General features: G+C 42.4%; 1 protein-coding gene across 11 annotated transcripts in view; it reads right to left on the bottom strand.

Moving 5' to 3' along the window:
• Positions 1-26,651, bottom strand: part of DGKI (diacylglycerol kinase iota) — a 453,062-nt gene that overhangs the window by 252,245 nt on the left and 174,166 nt on the right. For 10 of the 11 annotated variants that reach the window (XM_073899243.1, XM_073899251.1, XM_025854834.2 and 7 more), the window contains 3 exons: positions 15,591-15,665; positions 14,161-14,217; positions 5,450-5,515 (listed from right to left, as the gene is read on the bottom strand). In XM_073899243.1, coding sequence (XP_073755344.1) covers positions 5,450-5,515; positions 14,161-14,217; positions 15,591-15,665 — 198 coding nt within the window. Of the gene's footprint in view, positions 1-5,449; positions 5,516-14,160; positions 14,218-15,590; positions 15,666-17,614; positions 17,629-26,651 lie in introns of those variants that run through there. The other variant, XM_073899250.1, reaches the window with a different exon arrangement.

The following is a 26,651-nucleotide window of genomic DNA, read 5'->3' on the forward strand; positions in this document are numbered from 1 at the left end:
CTGATCATTAGGTGGAGGTACAGTTGTTATCTGACAAGGCAGGCAAGAAGAATCTATTTGGCACCCAGATTACCCACTGGGGCATCCTTTCTGCAGTTCAACTCCTCCCTCTGCACCAACCTAGTGCCTTCACAGTGAGGCACTTCTGAAGAAAGAGCAACAGGGATCAGAGTGATCAGAGCACCACATGAGCCATAACTCCCAGGACACTGACCATGCCAAAGACCAGGGAAAAGTGGCCATACCAAAATGGATCTACAGAACTGAGTGAGAACTGAGTGACTCAACCCCTGGGGACTGAAGTGCAATGCTTCTGAGCCCTCAGCCCTTGTTCCCTTTCTTTTTCCTTTTTTTAACCACTTTATGGACGTAGGATTGACATCCAAAAAGCTGTACATATTTAATGTGTATGACTTAATGAGTCTGGAGATAAGTATATACTTATGAAGCCATCACCATAATCTATGCCATAAATTCGTCCATCACTTTCAAGCGTTTCCTCCTGCCCTCATTAGTTGTTTTTTGTGATAAGAACCTTTAACATAATATCTACCCCCCCCAGCAACATTTTAAGTCTACAATACAGTGTTGTTCACTACAGGCACTCTGTTGTACAGATCTCAAGGTTTCATTCATCCTACCCAACTGAAACTCTGTACCCTTTGACTATTACTTCCCCGTTTCCCCTTCCTTGGATGAATCTGAAGGGCATTATGATCAGTGAATAAGCCAGACACAGAAAGACAAATACTATATGATACCACTTACATGAGGAATCAAAAACAGTCAAATGCATAGAAGCAGAGAGCAGAATACTGACTGCCCTTGTCTCCTTTCTTGATACTCAGCCAAGGACAGAAAGGAAAGCCGGGCTCCCAGGAGCTATGTTGGCAGAGGCTTACTGGAGAGGCTTGATGTCTTTGCCCTGGTTGTGTTACCCACTCTACACCTCCTCACTGATCCTCTTGAGGTTAAAGGCAGAAGATTCCCCTGTTATAGCAAACACACAGGCAAATAACTAAACCTGCCTAACCAGTGCATAGATCCTCACTCTTGAACTTCCATTCCTTGCTCCTAACCTTGCAGGGTCTCTTGACAGCTGACCCCAGGGCACACACATTTTCAGATTAGTGGAGAATGGTGCTTTAAGGTGGTGAGGGAACATGTCTCATAATCCCAGGTCAGTATTCTCCATTATTTTCATTTTACCTCCATTATTTTTCTCTAATCCCTTTTCACTGTTCATAGAATATCTCAACCATACCCCATGGAATGTTTTTAACCACTTTATTGGTTTTTAGCAATAAAAAAAAACTTTTATTTTTATTCTTTTGGCAATAAAAAAACTGCTATTAAATATACTTCCTTTAAATATATATATTTTAGACATTATACCATAAATTCACTTTAAATTAGTTGTTAATAATATTCTTTATAGTAAAGAGTAGTTTTGGGGTGCCTGGGGGGCTCAGTCGTTAAGTGTCTGCCTTCGGCTCAGGTCATGATCCCAGAATCCTGGGATCGAGTCCCACATCGGACTCCTTGCTCAGCGGGAAGCCTGCTTCTCCCTCTCCCTCTGCCTGTCTGCCGCTTCCCATGCTTGTGCTCTCTCTCTCTCTATCTCTGTCTTTGTGTCAAATAAAAATAAATAAAATTTTAAAAAAAGAATTTTGACATTTTCCCATTTAATTAGTGCTACGCTCTTTAGTTTAAACTATATATAATAGCATATATGATCTACAGACAAATAATTCAAAATGATGTAGCATGTTTGGTTAGAGAACTGGAAGGTACCAAAAATGCAGACCAAAGTTTAACTACGTATTGTTGTATTAAAAACTGCTTTCAAGATTTGGTGTTTGAAAGTTTATAATTCTGAGTTTCAAAAAGCCAGCTCATCTATTTTTAGGACTCTTACATGTGTTTCCAAATGAAGAAATAAAAGATAAGGGCTCAAATTATGATTTACAAGCATATTTTCACAATTACCATACAGCTGGGTTTGGAGGCTTGGTTCCTTCAAAAATGAAAGGTCAAATTAGCCAGAATCATGAGTATATTTTTTCTTTGCATATTGATTTTTTTAAAGTACTGTGGATAACTCAATGTTGAGTGAATTTTGACTGAATGAATGTGTAGATGTGGTGCAGATCAGTAAGAGATAGGTTTGCGGAATAAGTACACATCCTTCCTTTAATCACTGACTGAATATAGCTTTATGTTAAACAATATGTGCTAGATCAATCCCACTGCCTCTCCAAATCCACTCTCTTTCTTTATCCCACATCTCATTGTAAAAAGTTGACTTTCATGGGTTGCCTCAGCAATGCCCCTTGTGGTCTGGTTTCTGCTAGATTTGGCCACTGGAGATACTGAAGGTAAGTGAAGTTGGGGTATTTATTCCCCCAGCCGGTAGGTCACCTGGGCTGGCCTTGTGACTAAAAGTTACAGCTCCTGTGAAGGGGCTCTCTCCATCTCCCCCCTCACCTCTTCAGACTTGACTTGGCCATGGCTCCTGCTGAGTTCTTCACTAACCCTTGTAGTTTCTCCATACTCTGCTCACACATTTTAAATCTTCTCTCTATTAAACACTCATCAAATACATGATTTAAGTTTGAGTATGCTACCTCTTTTCTGCCTAAACCCTAACTCTTATGTAATACAAGACTATGAATGAAAACAATGTGAAATTATATAATGTTCATAAACATGGCAGCTCATGGTAGTCAGCAAATGTTAAAGCAACTGAGCAGTTGAATCACGAGCTCTCTCATCTGATATCTTTCAAGTGCCACACACACTTAGCCAAACACATATTCAAGGCTCAAGAGAAATTCAGTCCAAATATTTACTTTATTCTGATTTTTAAAAGTAGAACTTGAAACCACAACATCTTTAACTATAAACACTCCCTAACAACCCCAAAAGTTTGCAAACCAGCAGTTGGGAAAAAAAAAGTTTTGTTAAGTGAAGTGATTGTTTTTCACCCCATCCCAATGGGTAAATTACGAATAATGTATATAGGATATGTGTGTATGTGTGTGTTGGAGGGTGTGTGATGGTTTAGAGTCCCTGAATATGTAAGAATGTACAACCCTACTTATGAAAATTAAGCATAGCAGCAAAGTTTGAAATGAATTTCCAATGCCTTAATCTATAAAATGGAAATAGAGCCACTAGCTTTCCTCTAATCCAGAGTACAAGCCAGGATCCAAAGAAGGATTATTTACTGTCCAGCAAGAGACACAGGTCTAAGACCATCCCACCCCATAACTGCCTGAGTCTCTGAGAAGCTGTGAGCAGCTGGATTATACACAGGGGATGAATATAGTAATACATTATTATGGGAACATTATGTGAAAAGTTGGGAATCACTGACTTCTCAGCTAATAGCTATGATGTGCAGAGAGCTGTGAGCATGCCAAGATTGCTGCCTGAGAACAGAGGAAGCAAAGGAGACATGGTCACAGCAACTCAGGGTACAAACAGTCCAGTTTTCCCCCATTTGGTTGACCTTGCCAACAGAAGACAAGGCCAAAAAAGGGAGCATAATGTGACACTAGGGGATACCTGTCACAAAATATGTTTATTGATTTTCTTTTAATAAAATTCCTCCAACTCTATTATGGCTTAAAAGTTACTGGGGGTGGGCGCCTGGGTGGCTCAGTTGGTTAAGCCGACTGCTTTCAGCTCAGGTCATGATCCCAGAGTCCTGGGATCGAGTACCGCATCGGGCTCCCAGCTCAGCGGGGAGCCTGCTTCTCCCTCTGATCCTCTCCCGTCTCATGCCGTTTCTCTCTCTCTCAAATAAATAAAATCTTTAAAAAAAAAAAAAAAGTTACTGAGGGAGCGTCAGCTACTAGGCTGCCCAGTGAAGATATGTTTGCAAGGCAAAGAGCTTGTTTGTCCAGATCCTTCCTACCCTTCCCATCTCTAACCTCAAAGCTAGATGTGCCTAAATACCTGTTTCTTCTATCACACACACACACACACACACACACACACACACACACACTCTCTCTCTCTCTCTCTCTCTCTCTCTCTCTCTCTCTCTCTCTCTCGGGAGAGTTGAAGAGAGTCTACAATCTACTAAGTAAGAGAAAGACCACAAGCCCCAAGGCAACACCAGAAAGAGTAGGGTAGATGGACCCAATGAAGGAAGACCACATAAGACGCTGACTTCCTTCTCCCTCACCATGTAAAATGCTAGTAAGAATTGTTCCACTCCCCCTTCCTCCTTCCTCCTTCTCCTCATCTTCCTTTTACCTCCTTCCCCTTTCAACCTGTTTCATCGGTCCTCTTTACAGGCTAGAAAGGAACCAACTAAAGGTCACTGTGAACTGAGGAGATAATACCAGTTATAATGGAAGGCCATTCCCTTGAAGCAGAGATAGGTAGCCTTCCAAAGAAAAACTTGGTAACTGATGCTACAACATGATATTTTCTTTCCAGCACTGGTCAAAACAGCAAAATTCATGAAACCTTTTCTAAGTCTCACTCACCCTCAACACTCCTCAGATAGCCAATATTTCCTTGCATCTCTCTATTGTCAAAAATGCTACGCTGGTCAGCTCATCCCAGTGCTTGATCCAAAAAGTCAATTAACTTATGAGGAATATATTCTTCCAAATTGTCTTGCTTTACCCAATCAAAACTTCCCTTTACTGAGCCCAGCTTACTCTCAATTAAAAAAAAAAAATCTTTGTAGTGTGATTCACCATCAGTTTAACCTTCCCACAGGGTCCTTATATCCCTAAAGTAGGTCTTTGTACAAAGAAAAAAGCCATAACCCAAATCAATACCATGTCAGTAACATGTAGAATCTATGGGGTTTCATAGCATGTGGCCTGAGGACCCACCCTTTCCCCCACCTTCCTTTTCTCAGTGGCCCTGCACTCCAAGAGGACTTTTACCAACCGGTCACACTGAGAGAGAGAGTAGACATAAACAGCCACAAAATGAGGAGGCCATCTTTTTCCAGGAATGGGATAGTGTCCTAAGAGAGCAACACATTTCTTGCTTCTGTGTTGTCCTTTCTCTGTTGAGTTCTGCTCAACCACAATAGTGTGTCAACAGAAGCCGAGCTGCTCAACAACCCACGAATTTGCTGCTGCTGAGCCAGGAGTGTGACCGGCCAGTAGTCCTCTGGAAGGGGTTTTAGCAAAATAAGCAGTGTTCTTTTTTTAACCAACGACAATGAAATTCACCAAAACAGTGTAGCCATCTCTCTTAAAATGTGCTCATACCTGGATTAAGACCCCTGCCTCTCGCAGTGAGTTCTACGACAGCTAAAACACCTCCTGAGGAAAGGGGCCTGGAGAAATAAGGCCTTTCAGAAAGGGAGAGACGTGCTGAGCGCTGGATTCGGGTGAGAGGACTCATCTACCTTGGGTGCTTGCAAAGGCCTGGGGAGCCTCCCGCGATGGCCATGGGCTGCCGGGCCCCTTACCTTACCACACTGCTTACATTTTCCCTCCTGTCGACGCCTGTGTACCCAGTGATGACGCACAAAGTTCTGTGGGAAAACAAAATTAAATGAGTATGTTTAAATTTGTCAATCCCATTATTAGTTTTTTTTAATGTTTTAAGCATATAGATTTCCATAAACCATAATCTAAGCCCCTATTAGCACAAAACCAAATACGTGTCTGAGTGATTTGTTTAACAATAAACATGAATCTGCTTGGAAAACTGAAGCTACTCCCATGCCCAGTGATCTTTGGTATTTGTGGAAGCCGTTCATTGTGTCCTCCCTCCACGTCTTCCTCATGGCCACACCATAACGCCATTTCTCTGCTTCCTTCCTAGTAGAACACTGTGCGGATGTGGGAGGTCACTGAAATCCCCTCAGAGAGGTAAAAAGGTGAGGGAGATCAAGATGGAGCAACAATATCCATTTTTAAAAACAAATATGTATTTAATGCTTTATATACGCCAGACACCAAACATCTGCACTAGAAAGAACTTCAAGAAATTAAGTTCTCAGAAAGAAACAGATCTCCTCATTCAGGACATACAGGGTGAGGATCTTTCATTAGCGAAAAGTGAAGGGAAAGAAGAGCTGAAGGAGAAAGATGACAGAGGCAAGAAATGCGGGCCCATCGTGATGTTCGTACAATGACATTGTGTTTAAACTGTCCTTGGGTTCTAGAAACTAGATCCGCTTTCAAAGTCTATTCTGGTCTTGGGCCATAGGAAACACAGAACTTCCTTTTCCTCCCAAATAGACAATCAATCCTCGGGCGGGGAGTTAAGGAGCCCCATTACCACTGCTCTTAGGATATATTAGAGAGAGAAAGTTGTCTTCAGGCCCAATGGCACAAATAAACTTACATACAACTCATCCTTCTTAGACAAATATACAAAAAATATTTCCTCTTTTTTTCTCTTGCCCTTTTCTGAGAAAACACATCTTACCTGACACTAATGTGTCTATCATCAGGCCACAACCCATATTTCCCTTTAAAAGGTCCTTTAATATATAGCCAGTCATTCAGCAGATACTTACTAGATGCCTACTACCTGCCAGGCCCTGTTGTAGGTATACAGGTATACAGGAAATAGATCAACATTGAGGAAAAAAAAAATGCTCTATCGACACATGAAATTCAGAGTGACGAAAATACCTCTAACATGAGCATTATCTAAAATGCTACCTCCATTTCTCCTTATAATGTCAAATCAATTCAAGTTAAAACTAAACAGAGATCCTGGAGGAATAATGGTCTTTTAACTATAATAAGAAATAAAGAAGCATAACAGTCCCACTAATTAGTCTAAATTTTGTCTTGCTTTTCCCACTGAGGCAGTTTAATAAAACAAGGACACAATTCTTATATTGTTCTCAGAAAGAAGCTAATAATAATATTTTTGAGTACTCACTGTGTATCAGGCACTTTTAAGAATGCTTTAAATGTAATAATTATTTTTAATTTTCCATGAGAATTTTTATGAGTAGAGGTGCTATTCAGCCAGTATGTACCAGAAAAATCCCATGAGTTGTTAAAATACTGAAATATTTCTATACTGGTTGATAAATTAGTTTAGTTCCCCTACGATCCCCCTGGCTCCTCCCTAACTACCATAGCACCCCACCTCACCCCACCCCCTCAACATTGGAAATCATTTCTATCCCCTCATTATTAAGCAACTAAAATGTTCATTTTTGGCAGGTCCCTGGGATTCTGTTCCAATGAGCTCTCTTTCAGAAACAAATCACGTTGCCTGAGCAATGCCACTGGGATCCCCCTGGCCCAGCATACTCAGAAGATTGGGCTGTGCCCAACTGGTGGTTGTTGTTCGAGTAAGTTTAAATATCATACAAACAATGCTGTGTCCCATGGCCAGCTGTGGCTCTCAGAACAGTGGCAGCAAGTCAGGAATCTGCCCAGTTATCAGGGTCCACACCACCTCCTGGGGATAAAGTTGCTGGACCCTGTGCCTCTGTACCTCACAGGTGAGGCTGATCACTTCAGCCTTCCATCCACTCAGGTGATGAGAACTCTAGCCCACTGCTGGCTTAAGAATGGAACTAGAGGGTATTATGCTAAGTGAAATAAGTCAATCAGAGAAAGACAAGTATCATATGATCTCACTGATATGTGGAATTTGAGAAACAAGGCAGCGGACCATAGGGGAAGGGAGGGAAAAATGAAACAAGACGAAACCAGAGAGGGAGACAAACCGTAAGAGACTCTTAGTCTCAGGAAACAAACTGAGGGCTGCTGGAGTGGAGGGGGGTGGGAGGGATGGGGTGGCTGGGTGATGGACATTGGGGAGGGTATGTGTTGTGGTTGAGCACTGTGAATTGTGTTAAACTGAATCATAGACCTGTACCCCTGAAACAAATACAAATAATGCATTGTGGTTTTTTTTTTAAGATTTTTATTTATTTATTTGACAGAGAGAGACACAGTGAGAGAGGGAACACTAGCAGGGAGAGTGGGAGAGGGAGAAGCAGGCCTCTTGCCGAGCCGGGAGCCCGATGTGGGGCTCAATCCCAGGACCCTGGGATCATGACCTGAGCGGAAGGCAGATGCTTCATGACTGAGCCACCCAGGCGCTCCACACTATGTGTTAACAATAATAATAAAAGAAAAAGAACAGGGCTGGGGAGGACCGGGCCGGCTGCCAACTATACCATATCTCAATTCACAATGTTTTAGGGCACATTATCAGAGGGTTTTGCTTGAATTATCATTATCATCCTCCTTTTAGAGATCATAAAACTAAGGTATTGAGCGGTGACTTCTGATATAAGGGCCAGAGCAAGGATTCAAAGCCAGGCAGGCTGGCAACGGAGCCTACACTCTGAACCCCTGTGTCACTATGCCTTTCCTCTGCAGTGAAAGCTCGGGATAAAGCTCCTTCAGGAAATGATTTCAATGACAGTCAGTAGTAGAAAATTGAATATACAAAAATGTCAGACAATACTATAAGAGAGAAAAATTTACTGTAATTGCTGTTAGTTTAGCAAAAACTGTGGGAACATGAACAATGTCACTGATGATAAGGGAAATTATCTGCTTATGGAGATTATAAATCACCTAATGACTATCAATTGAAGGAGGGAAATGTTGGAAGAATTTGATGCAATTGCCTATGAAATCAGGGCTGACTCATAGGGTTATTTAGCTAGTGACAGCTCTAATCAAAAGATTAAGCCAACAATTTCCAGAAATCAACAATTATTTAGAAATTATAAGACTGACTTAATGAATCATTAATGTTGCAATATGTGTCACTTGGTAAGCAGATTTATAATACCATGTAGTTTAATCTGTTCAGGGAATTGAAGGGAACACTTTTAAATTGTTTATTTAAATATTACTATATGACTCAGGAAGTTGTTAAATATTTTTAATATCATTCTTCCTAGAAATTGGGTCACAAATTAGGCACAGAGAAAGTGAAACAAAAGCACTCCTTGAGAAGAAACTGAGCAACTGCCTCCCATATGGAGATCTGATTTGAGAGGTCAGGCATCCTTCTGTGAAAAGATCTTCTTAGGCCTAATAGAAATTCTTTCTATCACTGCTTTAACAGTTTGAACAAACATCCAATAAATGTGTGTTGAGTGGAATGGAATTCTGAACCTAATTTTTTTGATGATCAACTCAGGTAGGTGTCACTTTGGAGGAACATCAGTTGCCACATCAATCAGGGGGAAGAACCCAATTTCTACGGAATCACTGCTGTTTTCTGATCCTTACTCCCAAGCACTTTCATTTTTCACACTCTTTCCTTTTGACTATTATTCACATCTCCTAAATTATGGAGCTGAAATTAGCCTCGAGATCCTTACACTGCAAATGTGAGTGTTGACACACTGCTGTTAAGATAGCAAAGCAAGGCTTCTAACACCATGACATCTTTTTATTGTTCATCAATAATCTCTGAATTATTCATATACTATCTTCAAGTACTGGGCAAGGAAAGGGCTATTACTTATGGGTGTTAAAATCTCAGTGATACATTATTTCAGGGTTTATACTCAGTATTGTTAGCAGAAATACATAACACACTTGCTCACTTACTTTCAAACGGCAAATTCAATTCCTAATATTACTCATAAAGTGCATGAAAGAATCTTGAAATTATAACCTAATCTACAGAGCTTATGTCTTGGAAAACCGAGGTCCAGAAATATTCCACCTGGAGGAGTCCTACCAATGTTCATTAACAAACTTCCACATGTCAGACATTCCACAAAGCACAAGGTACAGCGATCAACAATCCCTGCTCTAGATCCCTGCACTGGAGATACCAGAAAGTGGAAAAGCGCAGAGGTATGATTTGAACCCAGCCAAATTATTTCTAAGGTGACTGTTCTTTCACTGACATTCAGTAAACTACGGAAGGTCTCTTCATTAAGAATCTCAAGTGAGTCATAGCCTTCCTTAAGTTTCATCTTCAGACTGTCCTCTTAGAACAAGAGTTCTTAGGCATTGGGGGAGAAATTAACTCCTGTATAATTGCTTTCAGTCAACAGACAGTCAACAGATCACATCCTCTATGTCTTGGTACAGTGAGTTTGGGACAAATTCCATGAGTGACCTCCCAAAGCTTACACTTCAGGGGGACAACAAATGAGCAAATGAGTAATACCCGTAAATAATTATGGCATACAAAGTGCTCTGAAGGGGCAGAACAAGGTGCTTTGATAAAGAACAATGTGTAACCTACTCAGAGGAAGTCATCAAGGTAGACCTTGGAGGGGATGATATATGAGCCGAGGCCTAACTCTAAGAAACAGTTAGCCATGAAGAGGTTTCTAGTACAACAGTGAACTACATAAATGTCTGAACGTGGGGGGATACCTGGATGCATGCCTCAAGGACTGAAAGAAAGTCCATGCGGCAGCTGGATGGGTCTGGAGAGCTAGGCTTGGGCAAGACTATGCAGGGCTTTTCATGCCATGACAAAGAGTTGGGTTTTACGCTAAGTGCTATGAAAACTAATGGAACATTTTAGGATGAAAAATTATAGGATCTGATTTCTGTTTTAAAAATCACCCTCTTAAATCCTGACGGATTAAAAGGGGAAAATTAAGGAATCATAAAGAAGCTACTGCCATAGTCAAAAGAGATCATGGTGTCTTAGTCTAGGGTGCTTGTTTGACAACAGAAATGGAGATGAGCAGGTGATTTGAAATATATTTCATAAATAAAATTGATAGGCTGGCAAATGAATTAGATGTGTGGAATACATGAGAGAGGGAATCGATGATCCCCCAGTCTTTTTGACTGAGGACCTGGATCAAGAGTCATCTCATTTTCTGAGATGCAAAAGAATTGAAAAAAAAAAAAGTTTTCATGGTGATGTTCATAACAAGTTTAATTTTAACGTGTTCGGTTTGAGATGATCATGATGCATTCATGGGACATGTCAAATGGAACGCCAAGAAGTGTGGACCGGAACTATGAAGTTAGCAGTTATCAGCTCGGACGTGATTTTTAAAGCTATGAAATTGGATGAGCTCTCCCAACAAGAGTGGACAGAGAGAGAATATGACCAAGTACCAAGCTCAGAGGATTCTGTACGAATCAGGGGGAGTGAATGATGAAAGAGAGTGGGAAGGACTCTCTAAAAAAAAAAAAAAATAAGAGGAAAATTAGGAAAGATGTCATGACAGGAGAGATAGTTAAGAAGGGTGGAACCTTGGATAATTTGAATATATTTGAAAGATTAAATAAGAACAGAAAAATATCTAATGGGTTTGGTATCTGGGAGATTTTGGCAACATTGAAAAAAGCAATTTCAGTGAATGGACAGAGTAGAAACCAGATGAGGACAGGTGAAAATGACGGGGAGGTGATATACTAAAAACAGTGATAGAGACAACACTTTGTGGAAGTTTAGCAATGAATGCAAAACTGAGACTTGAACAGCAGTTAAGACACAGTTGGCGCCTAAGAAATATTTTTGTTTGTTTATCTTTTAAGAGGGAAGATGTCAGAGCACGTTTATGGTGATGGAAATAATCTAGAGGAGGGGTGGAGAGTTGAAGATGTAAGAATGGAAGAAATTATCAAGTTCTTGTTGCAAAGACAAGAGCAGGTGTTCAAAATACTTGTGGAGGAGGGTCTGGCTTCACAGAAGAGAAGGGATACTGCTACTAAAAACTGAAAAAAATATATAACCCTTTGCATTAGAAAATGGCCCACACAATCACAACTATCTCTCTCTCTAGAAAGAGAAATTAAAGGACAGGGAGCTAAACGTGGACATATGGATCCCCAGGTGGAAATTCACTCAGTTCATCTTAAAAACACAAAACGATTCTTTCTATTTTCTCCTTCATTAGGGCTCTGAGTTATCTTCTGGCCAATGCTGTTGTGCACTTGGGCGGCACTGAGGGTGCCCACAAGCCTATCATTTTTCCTGCACTTTCCTCACCCTATGTATGGCCCATCACCTTCCTATTGTTGACATAATGGCCAAACGCAGTGGGAGAAGACAAGTGACGGGGGCAACTATTTTTCCTCTCTCCACAATGTCCACTCCCAAACTACCCTCCTTCCACGTTTTCTCCTAATCTTGTATTGGTAACAATGAGATCATTCTTTTTTCACAGTGTGTTCTTCATTGTCATTAAAACGTCAGTGACCCTCTCTGTCCTGACACAACTTCTCTATTCCTTTTCTACACATTCATCTATTCTCATAGCTTTACTAACTACCTATATATGTGCTGATGATTCCCAAATGTCTTCCCTCTAACCCAATCTTCTTCATAAGCTCCAAACTCACATACGCACTCAGCTTTCTACTGGGCATCTCCAACTGAGGCCTCAAGGACACCACACACTTGAAAATTCTACAACTAAACTCATCAGCTTACCTCCCCACCCCATTCTCAAATCAACTCATTCTCTAACATCTCATCAGTTTTCCAGGGCAGAAGTCTGGTTTAACTCTGGGCTCCTCCATCTTTGTGTCCAGCATCCAATCAATTATTACATTCTGTCAATTTTATTGCCTTCAAATTCATATGTACCAGTTATCTCCACCCTCAATATTACTCATAGTTCAGATCTGCCCTAGAAGAAGCCCTTAAATTCTCTCCATGCCTCCAATATGGCTGCTCTTGAACTATATGGTATTTCCTCCACATTGTAGCCAGAATAACATATTCTACTTAAAATAGTTTAATACTCCAGGGCACCTGGGTAGCTCAGTCGGTTGGGCATCCAACTCTTGATTTGGCTCAGGTCATGATCTCGGGGGTCGTGAGGTAGAGCCCCGCATCAGCAGGGAGTCTGCTTGAGATTCTCTCTTCTTCTTCTTCTGCCCCTATCCCTACCCTTCTTTTTCTCTCTCTCCCTCAAATAAATAAATTTTTAAAAAATAGTTATTGCCCCCCCCCCAATTACCATGATGATAAAACACTCAGCTTGTAACATGGCTTACAAGGACCTTCATGGCCTAGCCCCTGCTTATCGCTTGGATTTCACGTATTTGTTATGTTCTCTCTCATTTTTGCGCTTGGGAGCATGTGCTTTTTCTGTCTAGGAGACTGTCACCTCCTGACTACTGTCCCCCCGAAACACACCTTCACTTAGATAACTCCTCTGGGTCTCAGTTTACTTGCCACCTCCTCCAGGAAGCCCCTTCTCTGGTACCCTACCTCTCTCGCCTATTCATCAGTGCACAGAGCTAGTCTGAGGAGTGTACCAGCTGGGAAGGTTTCCAAGGAGCTAAATCTATATGTGGAACTGAAAATAATCTCCCTGGGAATGTAAATGAAATGGAGAACGTATATTTCACAAAAATGACACCACACTTTCTCTTAGGGAGCGCACCATACACAATGGTAACACCTGGGCAGCTAAACTGTGTTCTAAGACGGATGGGGTCTGTTCATTGCAGCCTTTTGTTTTGCCAACTGAAGAGTGCCATCTGGGACCTGGAGCTAGACTATCCAGGATAACACAGGAGCGCTGAGACCCTCAACCAACAACCTCACCTTCTCTAACTTTTCCATATGTGCTCCATTTCCTCGAAAAAGAGCTAAACGAACCCATCTGACTAAGCGCAGCTCTCCTCCTGTCCCCCCCACTGTTTACCACTAACAGAGCAACTGCTCTTCGCCATGATTTCCTGTTTACTTGTTCGTCTTCACGACTGGGCCGTGAGGTCAAGGACTGAGCACTGAATGTAGTTCTTCCATCTACCTAGCTACCAACTGACTTAGCAGATAAAAACACTGCAATTCAGAAAGATGAGGTAAGATGCCTCAAATCACACAGCATCCAGACAGGTATGGAAACCAATCGGCTCCAGTGTCTATGGGAATACTCGGGAACTATGCTGCCCCCTGAATAGTTTCTATCCACTCAAAATTGAAAAATGGAGTCAAGATGGACCATAAGACAATAAAGTGCTATTTACTTCTTACCTCTTCAATTCTACCACTGCCTCCCTACCTGCTCTTTAGGACCTTAGCTCCCCAGTGCATTTCATTAGAATAGTAAAGGGCAGTACACACGTGCTGAAGAGACTGGGAGATTTTACTCATGGTATTTATTGATGTATTAACAAGAAACCGATGTGGCTTGGAGGGAGCTAGACTTCAGTGTTTAATCCCTGGTGAAAGTCTGTTAGCCCAGTGCAACAATGGGAAATAAAGGTATTTGAAGCCAAGTTCTGAAACACTCACTTCTCTTGGTGATCTGGAGCCCCCTTCTCGAAATGTTGGCTTACATCTGAAATTAATCTGTCATTTAAAAAGAAAAGTGTATTACATTAGGGATAAGCACCGGACTAGATTGACTTACCTGAACAAAGCAACAGTGACATATATGAAGACTACAAAACAACCCAAAGGATAAGGAACACAGTATAACACTTCCAATCATCACCCTAGACAATCTATAGAGACCCCAGGTGATCCTCTATCTCCAATCCAAGTCTCTTCATTCTCATTGATGAAATCAACATATCTCTAAACAATATTCCTCTCACACTGTAAATTTGAGAAAAAGAGATAAAGAGTAAGAGAAAGTATGTAAGGCAGCTGAAACCACCCAGCTACGTTTCAGATTTTAAAAAGTAGGACAACATAAACTTGAGAAATATTTAATATGATGATGACGATTCACACACTGAAATTCTTCTTTAAGTCTTCAGTACTGCCTTTCTTTTAGATAGGCGGGTCTCCCGGTAACATGCCCATCTTCTTTAGTTACTTGATAAGGTGAAAGGAGTACAGAAATGAAAGAGGACATCAGTAAGTGGGATTGGAACAGCAAAAAGAAATGTATATATAATGTTAGTAGCCATCCCTACAAAATAGCAGTTGGCAACAATCGGTAATGTGTTCATGAAAATAATGTACGTGGCAGGGAATGAAAACATTTCAACACATTCACACATGGCAGCTCAAGAACACGGATAACACAGGGACTCACGCGTGGAAAGACAGGAGAAGCAAGAAAGAGAAGGCGGCAGACGACACATTCACGGCTGGAGCCTCTGCTTTCCTGCAAGTGACTGATCCATGGACTCTGCAGAATCTACTTCTTCTGGAGGCAAGACACCACGAGGATGTCACCTGCAGCCCACCCACACATTTGTGCTGTGCAAGCAGAACGCTGCCCCCAAGGAAGAAAGGAGAGCTGCCTTCTGACCTGGCTCTCTTCCTTGCAGCCACTTTAGGACGGAGAAACTCAAAAGGTCAGACCAATCTAAATAATGATTTTAAGGAGCTATGGATTTTCTTTTGCTTAAAGAAAGAAGATTTTTCTTTAAGGAAAAAAACATCTTGCGGAAAATTCTGTGGGTGAACAACAATGTTTGTCATTCTAAAAAAAAAAAAAAAAATCTCGTGTACCAGGTTTTTCTCTCTAACCTTACCACTCCTCCTTCCAAGAGGCAACATAAAATGATACCGAATTATCCTTCAGCAAACAATAGGACGAATTAACCTGGAACACTGGTTTTCCATTGCTAGTCTGGTAACGATGTCGGTCTTTCAGTGTTTTCAAAGGGCACGGTTTTGAAAAAGTTGGAAATAGCAAGTGACAGCTTGTCTTAGAAGCCCAAACACTTGCAATGTAGCCAACACTGCAGCAGGTGGCGCTGTCTCACCTTTTCTAGCTGTTCAATGCAGGCGGTGTGGACGACGATTTTACAGACCGCACACTTCCTCCTCAGGGCCGATTTCTACAACATTCAATTCAAAATACAAGAAGAAACGTTAACAGGCTGCTCTGGAGAGCTCCCTGGCATTAAAGGGAGTATACATAATGAAAGCAAACATAAGCAAATTTAAAACACCATCTTAAGCATTTGAAAATAGGGCAAACTTTAGTCTTTTGACCCACCTCCTACCTCCGTATCTCGATGACTTAGGGCGGCTATTTTTTCTCCAAAATAGAATACTTATAATAGCTGCTATATACTGAGCATATAATATGAACCAGGCTCTTTACTCTGTCGTTCTTAAGTTTTATAACCTAACAACGTAGGCATTAGTCGCCTCCATTTTTATGGTTTTTTGTTTGTTTTTGTCTTTTTACATTTTTACGCCAGTAGGTAAGCAGCGGGACCAACATGCAGAATCAGGTCTCAGCTCAAAACAGGCACTCCTTCCCTACTGCCAAGAGCCGACATCTCAAGGGGCCAATAATCACTTTAGGCTTCCAACCCAGGCAGGAATTTCTACGAAGCTACTTGGGTCTTCCCCCAAATCTTCAGCAAAGTAATAAGACAAGCCTCACTCTTCCACCTGGTAGTAACAATCAAGAGTAATAAGAGCAGCAGGAGCAGCTAACACGAATGCCGGACTCGCTGTGAGTCGGGCACTCAGAAGCTCTTCACAAATAGTAACTCACTTAACCTTCAACAAAGCTAAGAAATTGGTAGTATTTTTACTCCCATTTCACGGGTGAGAAAGTTGTGGCACAGTAAGTGACGTGCATGAGGTCTCGTAATGAGGACACAGCAGAGCTGGGGAGGCTAGTTCTGAGCTCATGCTTGTCCACATGACACAGTTTGGCCTCTTGGATGGTCAGTACTGGTTTCAATGCCCAATAAAAATACTTTTGGAGGTGTATCTCTCCTCTAACAATAAAACAAACAAACAAACAAAAAAACAAAAACAAACCCAAGCAGCAGGGTGAAAGAGGAACAGGGAGAATCTTGATCCTGCCCATGCCGTGTAAAATCCAAAGGAGGAATGAATGTTCAGGCCTCCCCACAAGGCACAGGCTAGAAGGTAGGTCTGCATGAGTAACTCTGGGGCTTGAGCACTGAAAGCAGCTTAATATAACAAAGCTAATCTGTGAAATAGTGAATCAAATCATCCAAGTGTGAAAGGCCTTGAGTCCTTATTCTTAGGAAAGGTACTAGTATAGATTGCTGGCAAGCTGCCCTCTTCTGATGTGTGGTTTTCCCTGCGGAGATATAACTTGGGAGCCAAAAATTGAGGTATTGCTGCTACCAAAGAAGATTAGAAGGACTGCAAACCACCCCCTTGGAAGGGGTGGTATCGGGAACGCAGCTTCAGCCGGCTCCCTCCCAGACAGTTCCACGCATTCAATATGGGGTATGCAAAGAGCTATCTGCCTCCCACGAGGCACCCAGAACCCTCCAGCAACTCCACTTGCAGTCTAGACACCCGCTGACTGAGGTTTAGTTACCGGCTTGCAGACGGCTCTCCTCTGCCTGAGGAAAGAACATGGTCTGGAACATTAAATAAGTTTGACAATCAATTGATTTTGCAAAGAACAAAGGATAAGGGAAACTCAAGCATCTAGCCCCAATCCTGGAAAGTGTCTCAGCTCTACTACTGAAAAGGGTGGGAGAGGGAAGAGCGAGGAGGGGCCCTGGTAGAAGCGGCGGCAGCACTCAGGGCAACAAGATTCTAGTTTGCAAATTTTCACAAGCACAATGCCCATAAGCAAATTGAGGTTGCTCTCCTGTTTCCTTCGCATCTCCGGGCAGAGATCACTGAGGTGGCACCACCTGCAGGAAATACATGGGGCATTGGAGTCACGTGGCCAGTCAGAGTTGCAGTGATGCTAAGGAAACTGGGGTGGATTCCAGTCTACTTGTTATCCACAAAACCCCTGGTAGATTACACTGCAGACAAACAAAGCAACTCTACTCACAGTGGGCAACCCCTGATGGGCTACGGTTGTTTAAGCACACCCAACAAGCCTCCTTCCTTATCAATAAGCCCTGCTCCAGTCTGGCTTTGCACCTGCAGAGCTCCAGGGACTCTCCGAGCCTCCTAAGAGGTCACTGAGGATTGTAGGAAGAGCACCAAGCTGGTGCGGGGACCCAGAATACCTCTTCCTTGCCAGGATTCTAAGTCAGAATCTCTTTTGAATAAGGGATCTGAGCTCACAGTAAGAGTTTGAGAACCACAAGGTTAAGCTATGTTTTCTCTCAGCTTTCCAGGACAGCAGGTAAATATACTAACATCGTTCACAGGGAACAATTCAAGTACAATGTTCTCCAGATGATAATGTATGAAGTAAAGTCCTTTAAGTTATAAAGCCAATTTTATTTAAACAATATTCAATTTTAAAAGACCCTCATAACATATATGTTTTCGTGACTGTAGAGCTAGGATATATAGACCATAATCTGAATTTTTCTTCATAACCACTATAACACGATGCATTTTACTATGAAGAAAGTTACTTTTATTTTCTAACAAACTAGATAGTCTTTCAGTGTTGTTGTGCCTGTCTCTTGTCGCCTTCAATTTCTTCAACGACAGCTTCTAAACCATTTATAATCTAAGAAATCAGATAATTCAGGTTTATGATCAGATGCAAAATTAAGCAAATTCTGAATGAAGGCCTTTTTCCAAAGTAATAAAATACATGGGTTTCAGTTCCTCAACTGATAAAAACTGTTACAGTGAATCAGAAATTTTAACTGCTGACTTCTTGGTTTATGACTATGTTTCAACTGGTCAAAGTTATTCGAAATTGCTGGATGATAAGTTTCTGTGGGTAGAAATTGCTCAAAACAAAGAATTTTTTGTGCTTCGTTATGTTACAATTTTTATTTATAAGATTTAAACTAAAGACAAAGTTAAAATATCAGAATCTAGACTGTATTAACTTTTTTAAAAAACAACTGAACTCCTATCTAAACCGATGCTTCCTTCACTATGAAAAGTGATGAACCAAAAATGTCATTAGTTCCACATGTTTACAGATTAAAATTTACAAATTTTAAAAACTCACTCTCTTCAATGAATTTAAGGGCCAGACTTACTGTTTTAAATATCAAGTAAAGTAACTTCAGTGTTCTTACTAAGTTCTTACTAATCAGTTTTCTGATTGTGTTAGTATCCAAAGGAAATCCATTAGTTTGTCAGTTGTGTGAGTGTGTGTGTGTGTGTGTGTGTGTGTGTGTAACATCTATGAAAAGTAAGACAATATAGGATATACGGACCATATCCCATCACACCAGAATCAACATTTGTTCTGTAACAACAAAATGATAGGCTGTATGTCCAGTCAGTGGGCATAATCCCACTAGCAGACTCATGGTGATGGTAAGAGAAAACATTCTAAGTTCTGACTTTGCCCTCTGTTTCCCCATGTAGCGGGCACTCTGGCATTCAAAGCAGTAACAGCTCCTCCCCCAACTTCAGCTCCTATCAAGCACAGAAGTAAAATTATCACAGCCTTAGACCACTGGAACTGGGACAGAAGGATCCAAGGCAAGCAGGGGTAGAAAGTATGTTAATTGTTCCTGACAAAGAGTTTAAGATCTAGTGCCCTCCCACCCACCACCTCTGGTCATAAGTCCCGGATCCATAGGCACCCAAGAAAGCTGTATTTTCTTCCTCTGAGCCAGAGGTGTGATTTTCCCTAAGCAGCAATGAATATCTGGGGGTAGTTAACAGAGTTTGACAGAATGAAGAGAGGACAGAGGAAGGAGGGAAGGGAAGCAAGACCCAGCTGCACAGGCCTATGATTTGTAAAAAGGCTGGGGCTTCTTAGTGTCCAAGGCAACTGAATTGTTACCCCTAATAGTGTGAACTGTGACCCCCAAGAAACATGTACAACAAGGCTGGCTGTGCCCCTTCCCGATAAGGCATATACCAAACCTTATTTCTCCCCGAAGATGAAGCAAATTATCTTGCCTGCTGACCTTCTCTCTCCTATAAGGATACACCCCCCACCCTCATCCCCACAGACATCCACAGGTTTAACCACCAGAGATCAGAAGAAGAGGAGGAGGAGGAAATACTCAAGAATCCTCAGAGCTGGCAGGGCAACACTTTCCTGGTCTCCCTGCTTCAGCAGAACTTAGAGACCAGAGCCTGCTGCTGGCCAAACACAGTTTGGGCTCGCAGCATCTCTCCCCAGACAGGGTTCCCAGGCTTGGGCTCACAGACTTAATGCAAAGAATCACTGCTTCCATTAGCTCCATCTCTGCAATAGAGCCACAGTGATAAAAGGATGAATGGCCGGGGAAGGGTTGGGAACCCAATCCTGGGAGCAGGGAAGGAGGCAGAGAAGGCAGTCTGGGGAAGGGGCCTGATGGAGCAGAGAACCAGAAAAAGATGGGGGGAGGATGGGGCTGGGGGAATGGGCATCAAGTTCTGGCCTAGCTGTCTTCTTCCTACTGATTGCTTAGCCCCTTGGTTGATCCCAGATTCAAAGAATCAGGCCAAGGAATAGAAACCAAGGAAGGGTTGGGAATCAGGCAAAGAGCAAGTAAGGCAAGAAGAATTGCATCCTCCCTTCTTGCTCCCTTTCAGACACAGAGCTCAGTCTACAGGGCATGTTGGTAGGAGGGAGAACTGGGAGAGGCAACAGGGCACAGGTAAGGCCATCCTATTTTCTTCTCCAAGGGTGGGAGAACGGAATGCTCAGTAAAGAGGAGAGGAGGAAAGCTCCTAAGCCTTTGGAGTGTCTGGAATTCAGTGTCCTTTCAGTGGGGATTGCCTCTATGGGCAGTGTGAACAAGAACACTGTCGCTGTATAATCCAAGGTAAATGAAAACAAGAGTTCTTTGATTTATTTAAAAACCTAATTAGAAGAAATGACAAGCATACTTGGCAAGTTCTGCTTCTCTGGGGAGCCTGGGATACAATCTGTAAATTGGTATTAGGAAAAATGAAAAATGACATTATCTGGAAGTTCCACTTATGTGATTTAAGGATCAAACAGAATACAGGACACTTTGGACAAACCAGGAGGGTGGCTAGCTGAAGTCCCACTGCACCCCTATTGTGGTTCCTCATTACATCAGTAAGTCTCTCTATGACAACAGGATTTCAAAATCCCGGATGAAGGAGCAAAAATGCCACACATCTGGAGGAGTCTGTGGCTCAAGTATCATCTCAAAGCAGCCTCACAGGGTCTGCTGCAGGGAGAGCTCCCTCTGTGGTAAAGGGGCCAGCCCTCAGCCTGAGGACTGTTGGCCTATATCGGAAGCTCACAACCTTCATATGCCAAGGTCCTATGTGTTTGCATGCTGTGTCCTCTGGACAGACAAGGACTTGGTGAGGGCTAAACTCCTCTGAGATAGCCCCTCACCATCGACACCCTAGATTCTAAGTGCCAGAGATACCTCAGAATATCTGAAATTTCCTCACGCAGTGCTCAAATATATACCAATACACCTAAACCTGCGCATGCCCGTCCTCTGGAGCCATGATGGCCTGAGGTGCCTTACATAAACGAGTTTTCCATGTGGCTGAAACAATCTGTTAACCACCGACTTGTCCAAAGCATATTTTTAAGTATTGAGTCAATAAATACTTTTAGCCATCACTCTGAAGATAAGGCGATGCTAAGTGCAGGGCAGGAATTAGAGGAAGGAGCTTCTGTCCTTCCTAGGAAAAGCTGGCAAGCCACTTGTGAAGACAAGGACTCGGGCGGGGTGGGGGGGAAGGTCATTAACAGAGAAGGCCACACATGGCTAAATGCTAAATGAACAGCTTAGACAATGAAAGCCATCATTCAGGGGAAGGTAAGACCTCAGAGGCTGAGTCAGTAAGAAGGACCGAACAGAAAAGCAAATTCTTGAATCGGGCCTTAAAAGATGTATTTATTTCAAAAATTGAGGGCACTTCAGTGGCGTACAGTCCAAAAATCTCATTATGTAGCAGACGCTGAGATCTCCTAAGGCTGGCTTTGGTATATTCAGCGGGGCACAGAGTCACTGGGCTCACAGGGGTCCACTGGCATGGGTCCTTGGGTGCCGGGTTGAAGCCTGGAGACTTCTACGTGTGTGCCTGGTTGGAGAATCAGGTGGGATAGGGCATCCACAGAGATGAGGAGTGGCAACAATGGCTGTGTTAAGAAACCACAGGAGCTGGATCACAAGGGGCTGCAAACAAATGGCAAAGCAGAACTATTCCCCAGAGGTCCCAGGGTTAAAAATTGTAGAGTGACAGGGGTGCCTGGTTGGCTCAGTCAGTTGAGCATCTGACTCTTGGTTTTGGCTCAGGTCATGAACTCAGGGTCATGAGATTGAGCCCCACGTTGGGCTCTGTGCGCACGCGCGCTCTCTCTCTCTCCCTCTGCTCCTCCCCCCACTTGTGTTCCCTAAAATAAATAAATCTTTAAAAAATTATAGAGTTACAGGGTGCCTGGGTGGCTCAGTTGGTTAAGCGACTGCCTTCGGCTCGGGTCATGATCCTGGAGTCCCGGGATCGAGTCCCGCATCGGGCTCCCTGCTCAGCAGGGAGTCTGCCTCTCCGTCTGACCTTCTTCCCTCTCATGCTCTCTCTCTACCATTCTCTCTCTCAATAAATAAATAAAAATCTTTAAAAAAAAAAATTATAGAGTTACAAAAAGAAGGAGATTCTTCTGTGTGTTTCTTAAAATCCAACACCAAGTATACTACCGGACACATACCAAGAGCCCAGTAGACATTCTGGAAGGGAGGGAAGGAGGAAAGAAGGGTTTGCAGAGAAGGGCTTTCTCCCTTTCAAGCCCCCAACCCAGCCCCAATCTGGAGAACTGGTGCCTTTGGGATCATGAGACAAAACCGCCAGTAGGACAGAGGCAGTCTCACAGTCGGCAGCCCCAAAAGAGAAAATGAGGTACCTCACAGGGACAGAAGACCTCTACACACAGAAGGAAAACAGGGTAGAGGCTTCATGGTGATTACAGCTGCACTGCTTTTGTGTCACAACAGTAGGGGAGGAGCCTTGGGGACAGTGGATGGGAAGGCTACTGTGCAGAAGACTGAGGTCTTATGTCAGAGGGTAGAGTCAAGAACAAAAAGTCTGTGTTCCTGCTGCTCGTGTTATGCTACCTGTATCTACAGGCTAGTTAAATCGGAATCTGTACTTGGATAATGGTTGTGGGGGTGGGGAGGAAACATGCTGGACAAAATTGGGGCCAGCAAGTAGGCCAGTCTTCCCAAATAGAAGTCCCGGTTAGGTGAGGCTGATTGGGCCAGAAAGTGAATCTAAGACTGCTCAAGTCCTTAAATCTAGGCTGAGAAAGACAAATTTTAATCCAATCGGCAATGGAACACTGACAGAGTGGTTGAGACGAATGTGGCCAAAAATAATCATTTGATCTGGTGGCATGATGTGGCACTATCTGAAAGCAGAAGGAAGACAAAAGGAGAGGAGGAGGTAAAGGAATTTACTAATTCAATCAGTGAATACCAAGCACCTAGTAGGTGCCAAGCATTGGGGATAGAGCAGTGAACAAAACACCAACAAAAAAAATTTTTTTAATCTCATGGAGATTACTTTATCCTAGGAGAGACAGGCAATAAACATGATAACATAAATATAACGTATAATATGTTGATAGATAGAAGTGCTAAAGAGAAAAATTAAAGAGAGAACAAGGAATGGGCGAAATACTAAGAGTAGAGGGGGGTTGAAATTGGCTAGGAAAGGTCCCCATGAGAAGATACGTTTTGAGGAACACCAGCAGGAAGTATAGGAGTTTGCCTTGCAGTTATCTAAGGGGAAAGTATTGTGGGCAAAGGGACCAACAGCAAGTGCAAAGCCCAGAGGCATAAGGGCCTTGGGAGGTTTAAAGAGGGACAGAGGGGCCCGTGTTGTTGGAGTAAACGAGGTAGAGATGAGGCCACACAACAAGAGCAGGCCAGATTATAAGGGGTCTTGCAAATCATGGTTAAGACACGCTCCTTTTCTGAAGGAGATCAAGTTCCCAGAGGCCACAGTGGTAACTCACGTATTAGGCAATTAGGGCCTGAACTGGAGTGACAAAAACAGAACAGGAGAGAAGGCAGAGACGCATGAGTGTTTTAAGTGATAAAGTAGACCCCTCTCCAGTCACATGCTGGCCTCCATTAAGCGTAACACACATGGCTTCTACTTGGACCGTATGTCTTCCGGTAGCGTCACTGACCGCCAAGGACGGCCTGGCTCCGACAGTCCGGCCAGCTCGCTGCTGTGTGTACCCGCTCACTACACAGACTACAACCTCATACTGTGCTAGGGCTGTGATTGCCTCTAAAGTCCTGCAATAAAACTCACCTCAAATGCTTTTCAAACAGCCTGTTTTGGTGCGTTCTGAAGAACACGTTATCTGAAGCAACATGTAACATGTGAAGCGTTTACCTTTCTAGAGACACCCTCCCCTGAGTAACCTCAGATGTGCTGATAAATCCGGAGGGTGGGCAGGATCTACCTGAGCTAAGGCACAGAGGGGTGGATTCCACAGCTTCCCTGGAGACACAAAGGAAGAAAGTGCCTTCTTATGACTATTCCTGCACAAATACAAGTTTCATATTTCCTCAACAATCGATGTTTATTTTTCATTTGAAGAGAAAGAAGACCCAAATCTTGGAGCAGAAAACTAAGGGGAGGGGACAGACTTGGCAAGCTGAATGTGAGGACTAAAACATCTCACGAAAACCTTTCCTCCTCCCATAAAGTGGGCAACTGGGGCTCACGAGAGAAACAATTTGGTAAGAACCAAATCGCTAGAAATCATGTCAATTAAAAGTTAAATTCGATGGGTGGTTATGAAGAGTGTTACCTTGTCATATTTTTAACATTATATTAAGGTTGGTAAAAGCTATGGTCAGGATGGCACAGGGTTCACTTTATGTGCGGGGGGGGGAGGAGCGGGGGAGGGGGCAAGGAGGAGATACTTGCCTAGATCGTAACAGCTCACACTCACAATCAAATTTGTACCAAATTCTCCTAGAGTGGTGTAAAAGTGGCTTATGCTAGTGAATTCAAGGCATTTTTCTCTAATGAAAAAAAAGTGATAGGTGCTGATGGATTGCAGTAGAAAGCTACAAGAACATCTTAGGAGGAGTCCACATCTTGGAACTCAATTGAGTTTAACGAGCACTCCCCACTCCTTTTCTAGCTCTATGTAAAATGCAGGTGCAGTTATAGAGATATGAAGCAAATACATGCTGCAGTTGTCACTTATGGAAAGTGTGGTGAGAGGCCTGAAAAATCTGCACAAGTCTGATGGAAAGATACCAACACGGCGCTGCTCTGAGAGACTGCTAGGCCAGGGGGTGCGTAGGGTGTGCATTCATTGACGGGCACGAGACTACTAGGCTACTTACGCATTCGTTCTGCCACCTCCTTCATGGTCCTGATGCATTACAAAAGGATTTCAGCCTAATGAGCTAGAAGAAATCTTCAAAAATCCCTAATGCTATTTCCCATTCTTGGTTGTCATTTTACCCAAGGATACTTCATATTTCCACAACTATTATTATTATTGACTTTCTCTGTACTTTATTGCTCTCATCTCTTTTTACTTTTTTTTTTTTTTTTTTTTTTTTTTTTTTTTTTTTTTTGCTTCTGCTTGCTTGTCTTTTCTCTTATTTATTTCCCCATGCATCTCCTCTATGCTTCTCAGCTTAGGTGCCTGCAGGTCCTAGCTTACGTGATCAAAGCCAGTCAATGGCTTCAGCTTTATTGTGTGCTATCTTCTTATTTTTGGTTCTTTCCAGATGATTTTGTGGCTGCTGCCTGTTGAATTTTTAGACTCTTTTCAAGTGATCTCAAGTCAAAGTTGCCATGCATCTTACAGATTAACTGAAGTGTTAATAGATGTGCAAAAAAATGTATGGGAATAGGATTATAAGTACACAGACACTAATAATTTGATATTTACACAATGAGAGCCCTACACACCCAAAGGGATGTACATTTATGAATTTCAAGCAGACAGATATGAGAATGGGCTGGACATACTACAGAAGTCAGAATAAAAATTAACAGGAAATGGTGTGCCTATGTTGTCTTAATGCCTCTCTCGAGTTCTGAGGCAGTATGTCAAGTGTGTAGAGATCTGAGGCTCAGTATAAACTAGAAAACGCCAAAGTTTGCCTTTTAATCTTTGCTGGTGTGATAGCACACCATGTACATTCCCTAACCTGCAGCATGAATCCTAACATGTCCTCATTATCAGTTTATATTGTGGAAATAGAGGAATTCTTTTGTTGTTGTTGTTGTTTGTTTTAGTTCACAGCTTGAGATTTCTAAAAAATAATTTAGATACATTTGCTTTAACATGGAACACTGTACCTGCTTAAGAAGCCATATCGAGCTGTGGTAAATAAGCTATTCTTCCATTGCCATTTCCTACATCCCAAGCTCTTAGCCATTCTAGTCCAGGGAGACCACCATTTCCTCCACAGTTCACCCAACACTATATTCCCAATTAGCGATGTGGTTCTCACTCACATATACAATCCTACCCATACCATTTTTCAGTGAGGACATCACTACCAAACACAGTATTTAGCAGTGTGGCTGGTAATAGGATATACACATTATGTGCGATGTAAACACAGCTCACTTCAATCACGCAAGGTGGTACTTCACCCATTTTACAACTGAGGAGCTGAGACCCTATGAGATGGAGCAACTCGCCCAAGATAGATTAGCTAGGAGTGAAATCCAGGTCTTTCTGGCACAAAGCTATCTTTCTATTACAACTTACTACTTCCCTGTCATTTTCCTCACTAGTGAAGGATTAGGGGAACAAGACTGATGAAGATAAATATATTTGATAGCCAAACTACGGAAAAAGCCTAGATGTCCATCAACAGATGAATGGATAAAGATGGGGCATATACATACACACACACACGGGGCATATATATACACACACACACACACACATGGGGCATATATATACATACATACACACACACACACACACATGGGGCATATATATACATACATACACACACACACAC

The sequence above is a fragment of the Callorhinus ursinus genome, unplaced genomic scaffold, assembly GCF_003265705.2.
Source record: "Callorhinus ursinus isolate GAN/ISIS: 27379988/994484 unplaced genomic scaffold, GSC_fseal_2.0 scaffold12, whole genome shotgun sequence".
Classification (NCBI taxonomy): domain Eukaryota; kingdom Metazoa; phylum Chordata; class Mammalia; order Carnivora; family Otariidae; genus Callorhinus; species Callorhinus ursinus.